The following is a 10,953-nucleotide window of genomic DNA, read 5'->3' as shown; positions in this document are numbered from 1 at the left end:
GTACCGACGAGTCTAAATTTTCTATCCCACTCTTCCTGCTTTACTATATACTCCACAAATGGAAACATGTCATATGCCCATCTATTTAATTAAATGCTAAATTTATGCATTTTATTATTTCAATTACCTAAATATGATGGGTTATTTATTTATTTATTTATTTTAAGAAATTGAAATAATAAAAGACATAAATTTAACATTTAATTAAATAGATGGATATGTGGCATATTTTTATTTGTGAAGAAGAGTGGAACAAAAGATTTGGACTCAATACCGACACCGTAGGATGAGTATGACCCATACTCAATATGCAACTTGTATCTTATGATCTATCACAATTGTAATTGCTGTTTCCCACCTGTCTTGTGCTCAAACACATAAATGATAAATCATAGACGGACTAGTGCAGCTTTGAATGGTAGGTTTGAAACATGGTTAGTTGCATGTTTGACTGGCAGCCTTTCTATGTGAAAGGCTGTACATTTTATCACACGAAGCTTTTAGATTAAAGTCTTGAAACTGAATTCTTAAGGACTAAGGCAAAAGCTATATTCCGGCATAGATTTCTTCTCTTATATGTGCCACCAGACTAGTTTCGTAAGTTTCTTCTAAAATCGGGTGCATCTCAAGGCTTTTAAAATCTCTTGCTTTGGCATCTCTCTTGGTGGTATTGGAGGCTGCAGCTGTGGTGGTAGACTAGTGCTAATTGTGTAGAACTCAGCTCTAGTCTCTAAAGATGGGACCTGGTGGAGGTGGTGGCGGTGGCGGTCATGGGGGTGGTGGTGGCGGTCATGGTGGAGGTGGGCCTGGTTGGGGTGGCGGTGGCGGTGGCTGGGGGGGCGGCGGCCCTGGAGGACCTGGATGGGGTGGTCCTGGAGGACCTGGCTGGGGTGGGCCTGGAGGTCCAGGCTGGGGCCCTGGACCTGGAGGTCCTGGTTGGGGACCTGGCTTTTTTGGTGGTTTTGCTGATGGTTTATGCAACATGGTATCTTCAGTGTAAGTGCAATTTCCCTTTTGTATTTAGTTTTTGCAATTATTACATCTAGGACTTTTGTAAGCAGCAGATAATGCTGACTTATATTACATTAGTATCACTTTGAATTTGCCATTTTATCCTCACTAGTATAATTTTTCCTTTTTCTTATACTTACAACAAAGTTTTGAATTATAGGGAAGACCACTGAGTTTTAAGGATCTGGGTGGTTAGCATAAATTATTATCTTTTGGATTATCCATTGACTGACATAGATTCTAAATTTTGTTTTATGTGTTTTTTTTTCCTCCTCTCTGGGGACTGCAGATTATCCTGCCTATGCTGTTGCTGGTTGCTACAAGACTGCTTTGGCGGACCCCGTGGCCCATATGGCCCAGGAGGGCCTGGCGGGCCTCCACGTTTCTGATTGGTTTATTTTTACTATACTGCAATGCTCATGTTTTACTTGAGTCCATGTAATAATGTTTGGTTTTATGATATTCCACTTTATATCCTTTTTTTTACTCTGGATTGTGAAAAAGGGAAACGAAATGATTCTTGGATAATACAGTTTGAGAAGTACCTCTTTTTTTCTTTTCTTTTCACTGATTTTCCTCCAATTTTGCAATGATCTCAAAGTATTGTTCAGTAAGGTTTCGTTTGAGAGTTTATAAGGGAATGAAATGGAATGATCATAAGGGAATAAAATAAAATGTATTTAAGTAAGAGAAATAAATAGAATGAAATAGAATTAAGTAATCTTGATTAAATGTTTTAAAATAAATGAATGGAATATAAGTAATCTTATTTGGGAGTAACATAGAGAGAATGAAATGAAATCATTTTATGACAATATTACTATTAGGCCCTTATTTTAAAATAAATGGTTGAATATATAGGGGTATTTTTGGAAGTTTTAGTAAAAATTCATTAAATCTAATTTTATTCCCTTTCATTCCTTCCAATTTTAGAGGAAATGAAAATTTGAGGTTTTAAAGGAATAGAGAGAAATGAGTATTCCCTCCTACCCACTCTATTCCCTTTCACTTAAACTCCCAAATAAGCAAATGAACTTTTCATTCTTTCCATTAAAACTCCCAAACAAGAGAAGGGAAGAATATTTTAAAATTATTTTTTTCATTCTTTTCCATTCTCTCCTCCCAATCGAGGGAATGTTTCTTCAATTGTATAGTATGGTGCCTATTTTTTACCAAAAAAAAAATAGTATGGTGCCAATTTTAGTTTATGAGACATGTTCCGAAGTAAAGCCGTACACAATGATGCAAAATATTGAGTTTAGCCAGCAACAGATAACTTTCTTTTTGCTGCCGAATAATTCTTAGACTTCTATCAAGGTGGTAGCTCTAAACTAATGCAAAAAGACAATTTAAGCATCATGGTGGATTTCAATTGAGTAACCCCCCATTATTGATCTCATCCTTATATTGTTCTATACAGCCTTATTTTATTGTTTTGACCCCTAAAATAAAATTTTGAACATTCTAACCCTAAATTTTGTTTAATTCCAATTGAATAAGCTTGAATATAATCATTTTAGTGCTATTTTCACAATAATTTTACAATATAAGTTAAGTGACAAGTTTTAATTGGTTTTTATCTAAACCCACAAATGACATCAGTATTTTATATATCTTTAACAATTTGTTAACTAAATTTTGTTGTGAAAGTGTTATCTCAGTAGCTAGCTATACTCTTAAAATTGCTGCTTCATTTTTTTAAAATAAATAAATCATTTCTCTAAACTCTGGCTTACTTTGTCATTGGCTATAGAATGAAATTGTTTTTCCTGCAATTTTCTTTTTCATTAGCAAAAAATTACATAACTTTTAACACACAAAAATTACAACACTATTGACCCGCCTAAAAAAAAATATATGGAGCCGCCACGGCTCTATTTGATAAAATATCTACCGTGAATAGGAGAAACTATAGCATGGCGCCCTATTAAAGTTGATGGGATCACACATTCCCTATTTGTGTATAATAATCATATTATTTGTACATCTCAATTATAATAAAATAAATAAATAAATAAAACACAAGAAGTTGGTTCTGTTACACTAATTTTCTATAATAATAAAAAGTGGATGCATTCGTGCTTCAACAATACAAGCACATGGTTTACTGAACTCTTTCCATTTTTATTTGCAACAAAAAGCTTTCAACAGGAAGATAAAACACACATGAGATCAAGTCAAGGAATTGTTAATAAACATAACAGTGTCAACAAAATTAAACAGGTAGTAGGATATAACCACTATTTATATTAGGGTAAAAAAAGCCTCTAGAACACAAGAACAGTATTAAGAAACTCACAAACTAGTCCCAACTCAGGTATCTGTCCAATATCTCACACTCAAAATACACTAGACAAGCACCAAAACGACCCAAAAGATGTACTTATGTTAACAAGAAGGCAACCAGCATAACCATGTTTAGCTGGTAACACCAACAATTTATGTACAGAGAAGAAAAAAAGAAAAAGAAAAAAAAAATCCTAAATGCATACATGGCAGCTTGAAGAAAGCTACTGGATTACTAGAGACTTGAGTTTTTGTTGACTGATGCCCCATGCTGCAACTAGCCTTCCAACCTGTCAGACAAATTTCAGGAACTTTATCAATAGAGGATTAGTAAATTTCTGGATTAGAACTATGTTCCAAGGAGCCTATAATGTAAGTTGTTATTCCATGTGAGAGCTAAAATCAACCTCATTAAAAGATTTAGTGGGGGAGATTTGTCATTATTCAGATTAAAAGCTCAAGTCAAAGACACTCTTAACTAATCATACACGATTCACAACTACTGCGACATTGACAGTTAGTTGTATTGGCAAGTCACTACATTACAATATAAATATTTCATTTTAAACACACTATCTTATTTTGAACTTTTGGATTACTTGTGCACATTCAGATTTCAGACAATGCAAAAGGCACTCAACCATGGAAAAATACTATTATATTAGTACTATAACATTTTTATAATTATTATTGTTGTTTGCTTCTACTCATATAGAAATTAAATATAGAGAATTTATATAATGAAACAAGATTCATACCTGCTTGTCACTTATTCACAAGCAATCTTTGTGTCAAAGCTGCTAAGACATATGGCAAATGCTTGGAAAGCTGAGATTGGATACTGATAATCCATTGTGAATACATCCTTTCCCACCTTTCCAAACTGGAGAATGACATTCTCATGCTCTGGCCCAGCAACTCCATTGTCGGTAGAAGCAACCAGCTGAAAATTCTTAACTGAAGCAACAGTCACCCGTCCATTGAAGTTCAGACACCAGCACTGGAGTTGTTCATGCCACCTAGGGGCCTTGTTCCTTAAGACCAGCATTCCTTCAGTTGGAACAGATGAATGTCCAGATCGGAAACTATCTGTCCGGATTGATTTTGATCTGAAGAAAGGGAGGGATGGAAAACTATCCACACTGCCAAGGAGGAATTCAGTCGGTGTGGGAGCCACACCTCCTGGCTCAACAGCAGAGTTGGGAATCGCATCCATGACACAGTGCATTCTTCTAGGACCCCTGGTTTCCAAAATATTAAAATCTCATTTTCACATAGAGAATATAGTGTAGTAACTGACCATGACGGTTGCCAGTTCTGTGTTGTTTTTCATTTTCTATGAAGAAAAAGAAGTACTTCAGCACCATCTTTCATACCTGGAGCCCAAGACATTCACCTCATATGAAATATGAGCAATGGAATAGTTGCCAGGAGGGACTTTGGGGGTGACTTGTCTATTAATTAGCCTGGTAGAACGACATTTGGTGACTTTCACTCCAGCATGTGGTGGTTGCGCATCAAATATTGTGAATTTGGTACCCAGAAAGTTCGATCTATATCACAGAAAGTGCAATTTACACTTAGGCCAACAAGATAAACAAGAACCAGTCCTGTCATGCCAGCTCAACATACCTCAATTTTCCAACATAGGTGCTACTCCCTTTTGACACATCATCAGAATTTAAAGAGATGATGTAATCTGTGTGAGTAGGACGTCGACACTTCCGTGCAGCAAGAAGGAACTTTCCATCATCAGTTGAAGCTGCCAAGATAAAAATGCAAAAGAGCAGCTCAGAGATGAGACTAAAAGAAAAGCTGAACCTTTCCTTTGCTAGTAGGAACCTAACTCTGTACCAATCAGACTAATCTCACAAAAGTGAAATCAAATATAACATATACTGAAAAGAAGAAACGTTTGGTTATTTGACCTTGATTTAAGCCGAGGTAAAGATAATATGTTTGGCTGCTACGATTCCGTTTGATGAAACACTGAAGGAGGGAGTCCCTTGGGCCAGGCTGCAAAAAGATAACCAAGGATTTTGAATGTTAGCTGGATGACAAAAGGCCACATGCAATAAAGATTATAACCTTACAAGAAAATACTTGATAGCAAGGTTTTCTGAGGAGGATAGCTGGCATCCAGTATTTGCTAACATATGAACATCATGAAGTACTTGCAACAAAATTCAAAATTTCAAGAATCACAAATATAAGCAGGGCTTGGATAGTCTTTAGAAACTAACCATCATTTAGAAGCAGCAATTCACTCCAAAATGGCAAATGCTACTGCTAATAAAGCCATTCCCCTGACTACATTAATTTTTTTTGTTTTTAATGGAATGCTTTTTTTAATTGGTAATAACACATGCACCCAGTGGATCTTGAACCCTCAACCTCACCCTCCAACTTACTCTCACAAGAGGAGGAGGTACCATTTAAGTTGAGCTCATTGGCATTTTTATCTAATGCTTTAGATTCAATATATTCCAAATCCATGTTAATGATCTGAGAAATTGACCATAACCGTTTCAAGTTAAATCATGTATCAACCCATAATTAACATGGATTTGGAATATATTGGCCAAATGTTTTACTAATATCACAAAACAAAAAGAAAATTAAATCCACTTTACATTTAGTTCTCTTGAGTGTTGTAATCTACATTGGTCTCACTTTATGGAAAGATGGGAGTTTGCTTCATTTTTAAAACCATGTTTTGCACCTGTGACAATAACTCTCTGTCTTGATGGACTATAACTTTCTTTTTCATTCCCCTCTTTTCTGTGTACAATGCGAGTGGATGGATCGCATTCTAAAAAATGTTTTAACAAATATCTGAATGACACTGGACCAGAATGCATTGATGTAAAGGTCTCCATTGATTGCTTGGTTGGAACCATAGAGGCATTGATATTTATAAAATGCCTAATTTCCCAGATTATCAAACTTCTAAGCAATATGCAATCTAACTTTTCTGATTTAATAATTTCCAGATTCCTCACAAACATCCCCAAACAGTTCTTATAATAACAGAGTGAGAGCCCATGTCTACTTTTTCTTCAAACCCAGATCTTCCCCCATTATCACACTGATAGTTGTATACGGATTTTCGTTCTAAAAAAATGTTGCAGGAAATTGGTACACAAAAGAAAGAACATTATAAATTGCATGACCCTTTTTTTTATAAATATAAATCACAAGATCTATTCTAAATTAAACCCATTAGTATGTGGGATCATGCAACCAGTGGATCAAATAGCTAAAGCTCAAGCATATGTTGTGCTTCTGGTTCCAAGCACCACTGGGTGGACACTGGACAAACTATTAAAACCAACCTTCTGACTCCCCAAATTCCAAAAGATTATGAGGCAACATCTTTGCTGACAAATGAAACTAATAATGTCATTGTTTATAGACCAGTTCCCACTATCCATTATAAACAAATTGAAAGGAAAAAAAGTCAAATTTGAAAATCCACTTGCTGCTCTTAATAGCTAGGAAGGTACATCATGTGAAATTTTCATTTCTAATTGTGGAATTACAATGATGGTAAGCATCTAAACCATACAGATACGACTGTATCATAACAAGAAACAAATATAAGGTAAAAACACAATGAAGAGGAACATGGTTGAATCATAAGCAGCAACTCATGTATGTTCAAACCTGCTTCAAGGAGATTGGAAATGTCAACTTGCCAGAAACCTCAGGGGATTTCACAATTTCTTTCATGATTTCTCTCCAATTCCTGCAAACACCAGCACAAGCAACCACATTTTTCCGGGGAGGCCAAGTATCTTCAGAGGTGTCTATCCTTATTAGCACATCCCTCAAAAGTTCCGGTGGCAAGTTAACCCAACAGCTCTGCTTCAAAGCATCAATTGTTGCCACCGCAGAGCTATCCTGGACCACCCGGTGCGACCTGGATCTCATCCCAGACACAAACTTCACCTCAAACCCTTTCCTAGAAATGCTCCCAAACTCACCTCTCATGTCCTGAATGATACTCTTAAACGACATTTTATGTCTCTTTAGTTCTTGACCTTTCTACATCTAAAATAACACAAAACTTAATATCAAAACATTCCCAATCCCTCCAAATAACCCACATTTCTCACAACATAATGAAATATGACCTCAGTATAAAAAAAAAAAGAAAAGAAATATGACCTAGTAAAACTAATGAAAAACCCCACAAATCTCAAAATCCAAAAGTCTTTACTCAGATGAAAATGACAAACTCAGATTCTTCCCCTAAACCATGAGAATAAATCAAAATCACTCCAAAACCGGTATATACACAACACTAAGCCATAAACACCCACATTTCTCACGAATTAAAAACCAGTAAACAAAAGCTTAGAAGCCCCAAAAGCTATAAATCCACAATTTGATCATTTTGACCAACCATCACCACAAATTCTCTTCCCCAAAAAATGTGAATCAACCATAATTCATTTTTAAAAAAAGGCATGAACCCAGAATCAAGCAACAGAAACCCAGAATTTAGATCCAAAATAAACTCAAAACTTAACCAAAGCTATGAATTTTGACCAATAAATTCAAAAACACAAAAATACCCAACAAAAAGTAACGAACTAAACCGCCAAATGCAACCAAATTTTGCAGTTTCTCTCAAACAATCACCGACCAAACACCCTACAAAAAGAAAACATTAAAAGTTTGCAACAAATAAACAGCAGTTTACAGGGATTGAAACAAACCAACAAACAAACAAACAAACCTCAAAATGCAATGCACTGTTACAGAAACTTGTTAAGGCCAAGAAAACCAAAGGGGAGTGATACCCATCAGTTACCATAGAAAGAAAATGGTATCACAGTACAGTCTACAGAAACATGTTAGGGTTTGTTTGGTCTGTGTGTCAGTGTGTGGTCCCAAGGGTTCCTTAGGACCACTGTGTTCTCTTGATGGATGCCTTTATCTAATGGCCACTGGCATGGTATGTCTCGGGTATTGCTCGGGTCAAAGTTCGGATCTTTGGGCCAGGACCCAAAAGACTTCTTTTTTTCTTTTTTTTTCTTTTCTTTTTTTTGCTTTTCCTTTTTCTTTTTCTTCTAAGTTCTAAGGAGGTGGCATGAATGTCGGATGGATTCTACTGAAAAGAGATAAATACTCGTGAAAGATGCTACATATGATCCTAAATAGTTACAATATATTGCTAATTCTGTAGTTAAAGTCATTTATACCGTCTTACATCCTTAAGTACTTTGTGCATAGAGAGGTAGTAATTAAGTTACAGCGCACTTGAGATGTCTATTTTAAAAACATATAACTTGAGATGTCTATTTTAAAAGCATATAAGTATCAAACTATTCCACGCCACAGACATAGGGCAATTTGCTTGTGATAATTTCTTAAGGGTGACTCCAAAAACATTGGGCAGAAGACTTTAAACTAGTAACTCATAGATTGATAGACAACATGAGGCCTATATGTAAACTGTTAATTGTCTAAATACTTTTTTTTTTTTTACAAGAATTGTCTAAATACTTAATCCCTTAGATTTATGAATGTTAATATAATTCTCACACACGCGCGCGCGCGCGCACACACACACACACACATATATATATATATAATACACACATATATAAAACAATAAAAATAGATGATTAAGCATTACATTCAAAATATCAAGAAAATTTCATGTTTTAAGGAAAACTCACACAACGGTTTTGTGTAATTTCCCAATAATAAATACAAAAATTTGCAAATACAAATACCTGAGGTCTTTTATTTATTATTATTATTATTATTTTTTTTTTTTTTTTTGAGAAGGGAGGTTAGATATGATAGAATTTTAACTTATGAGACAATTGAATATGAACATTTCTATATATGTAAACACACGTGTGAGTTGAGATGGGTTTTGCTTGGGCTTGAGATTGCTCACTTCTTCTTGTGGAAACCAAAAAATATAAATAAAAAATAATTTTCTTGAGACAAAAATAAAATATAAATTGATGGCTCAGTATCTTGTTCTTTTACATACTAGTTATTATTTTAGATCGATTATACTTTGCTTTATGGTTGAATGAAAACTATTTATGTATGCATAGAAAGAAACATAGAATGAGTATCAAAAGGCCTTTCCTTGCCAAAATAGGAGAGACATTACTTTTTCACGAAACACAACAAAAAAATAAAGCGCTACTATGGTAAATTGGTAATAACCAATAAGTGATTGGTTTTGAAATTTCAATGGCAAAATTAGAAAAATCCACTCTTAAGAAACTTCATAGAAAGGACGAAGGGCCTTTTTTTTTGCCAAATAATACATTTTGTCTAGGATTATTTGGTAGTTTCTTGAAAAAAAAAAACCTTTTATGTGACTCGTCTCCTATTTGATGTGGATTAGTGTAAAAAACATGTTGAAATCTATAGTATCTTTTTGTTTGCCTGTGTTAAAAAAAAAAAAAAAAAAAAAAAGGCATTATATATATATATATGTATTAATAATTTAATAGATAAGGCTCAGAGAAAATTTTATTATATTTTAATTGGATTCTCAATTTTGCGTCACGTGTCCTATTTAATTTTTAATTTAGTGCGCCAAGTGAATTATTGAGCGTAACCAATTAGATCCTAAATTGGATTTTAATTAGAGTCCAATTTTCCGCTACGTGTCCATCTAAGTTTTTAATTTTTGTAGCAAGTGAATTATTAGGTTTAATCGAATTGGAATTATCTTTGAAATTTTGGTTTTGATTGAATAATGAAAATTGCAGAAGAAGTATGTTCCAATATTTGGAATCTTCTGTATATGTGTTGTTGTAGTTTAAACTTGGTATCTGAATTGTTAAATTGTTAATTCACAGTTTCATTGTTCATCTATTAATCGTGTATAATAATATTGTTATTTGCAACCATCATGATATGATATCAACGATGTGATCATTTTGAATGCTTTCCTTTAGAGTTTAGATAGAGTCTATTTTATGATTAAAAAATTTTACAATTAAAAGACTTTTGAATTTTTATTTTTATTTTTAATTATTGGATACGTTGGATCTTAAATGACTTCTATTAAACTCCATCCTTTATGGCATCATTAAAAAGAAAACTCATATAGATAGGTATTAGGACATTTCTCATAAAATCATTAGATCTTAATTGGCATGTCTCACCAATTTTTAAGCTACTGGAGAATTCTATTAGAATTTTGTCACATCAAATTGTAGTGTAAGGACCAATTTAGCATCCTTTTTTTTTTTTTTTTTCCTTTGAAAAGGAGATCCAACTGTTAAATTATAAAAGCTTCTAAATCTGGATTTTAATTTGAATTTTTTGATAATTTACCTACTTGGTACTTGGTAGTTCAGTTGTTACCATTTTGTTCCTATATTTATTTCTCTAGTAGCTTTTGTTAGCATGGGCAAAACAATTGGATCCAGGGAATTCTTTGCTAGGAGAAGCCAAAGCAACTTGGTGTGCTGCTATGAGAGGTTATAGTAATATAATATTGGAAGGTGATGCTCTAAATGTTATTGAGCCCTTGAAGAATGTAGATTTTGTCCCTCACTAGAGTATCAAACCCATATCTGATGATATTTTGTATTTCACAAAAATTTTTGTAAATGTTTCTTTCTCTTTTATAAATTGAAAGGGCAATGTCCCTGCTAATCTTCTTGT

At 34.1% G+C, this 10,953-nt stretch overlaps 2 protein-coding genes across 5 annotated transcripts; one reads left to right on the top strand and one right to left on the bottom strand.

Annotated features, from left to right (window-relative positions):
* Positions 1-413: 413 nt before the first annotated feature.
* LOC115971398 (glycine-rich cell wall structural protein-like) lies at positions 414-1,567 on the top strand. The gene is made up of 2 exons (XM_031091300.1): positions 414-996; positions 1,301-1,567. The coding sequence occupies exons 1-2, from the start codon at positions 737-739 to the stop codon at positions 1,398-1,400; spliced, it is 360 nt and encodes a 119-aa protein (XP_030947160.1). The 5' UTR covers positions 414-736; the 3' UTR covers positions 1,401-1,567.
* Positions 1,568-3,188: 1,621 nt separating this feature from the next.
* Positions 3,189-8,220, bottom strand: LOC115971397 (tubby-like F-box protein 3). Of its 4 annotated transcripts, XM_031091298.1 has the most exons (8): positions 8,042-8,220; positions 7,878-7,956; positions 6,964-7,350; positions 5,226-5,313; positions 4,930-5,059; positions 4,674-4,850; positions 4,056-4,538; positions 3,239-3,587 (listed from the first exon to the last, which is right to left on the bottom strand). In XM_031091298.1, exons 3-7 carry the CDS (start codon positions 7,315-7,317, stop codon positions 4,067-4,069), a joined length of 1,221 nt encoding a protein of 406 aa, XP_030947158.1. In that variant the 5' UTR covers positions 7,318-7,350; positions 7,878-7,956; positions 8,042-8,220; the 3' UTR covers positions 3,239-3,587; positions 4,056-4,066. The 4 variants fall into 4 exon arrangements, with proteins under 4 accessions (XP_030947156.1, XP_030947158.1, XP_030947157.1 ...); XM_031091296.1 differs by having other exon boundaries at positions 3,189-3,587; positions 6,964-7,956; XM_031091297.1 differs by having other exon boundaries at positions 7,878-8,220.
* Positions 8,221-10,953: the final 2,733 nt, after the last annotated feature.

Source organism: Quercus lobata, chromosome 12 (genome assembly GCF_001633185.2).
Source record: "Quercus lobata isolate SW786 chromosome 12, ValleyOak3.0 Primary Assembly, whole genome shotgun sequence".
Taxonomy (NCBI): domain Eukaryota; kingdom Viridiplantae; phylum Streptophyta; class Magnoliopsida; order Fagales; family Fagaceae; genus Quercus; species Quercus lobata.
Note: the sequence above shows the minus strand (reverse complement) of the source record. Positions and strands in the feature narration are given on the sequence as shown.

Excerpts from the sequence above, each read along its gene's own strand:
- LOC115971398 (XM_031091300.1), top strand. The coding sequence starts at position 737 with ATGGGACCTGGTGGAGGTGGTGGCGGTGGCGGTCATGGGGGTGGTGGT. Across the intron at positions 997-1,300 it reads TGCAACATGGTATCTTCAGT|ATTATCCTGCCTATGCTGTT; the intron begins GTAAGTGCAATT and ends TGGGGACTGCAG.
- LOC115971397 (XM_031091296.1), bottom strand. The coding sequence starts at position 7,317 with ATGTCGTTTAAGAGTATCATTCAGGACATGAGAGGTGAGTTTGGGAGC. Across the intron at positions 5,060-5,225 it reads TTACCTCGGCTTAAATCAAG|CTTCAACTGATGATGGAAAG; the intron begins GTCAAATAACCA and ends TTATCTTGGCAG. Across the intron at positions 4,539-4,673 it reads GTGAATGTCTTGGGCTCCAG|GGGTCCTAGAAGAATGCACT; the intron begins GTATGAAAGATG and ends TTTGGAAACCAG.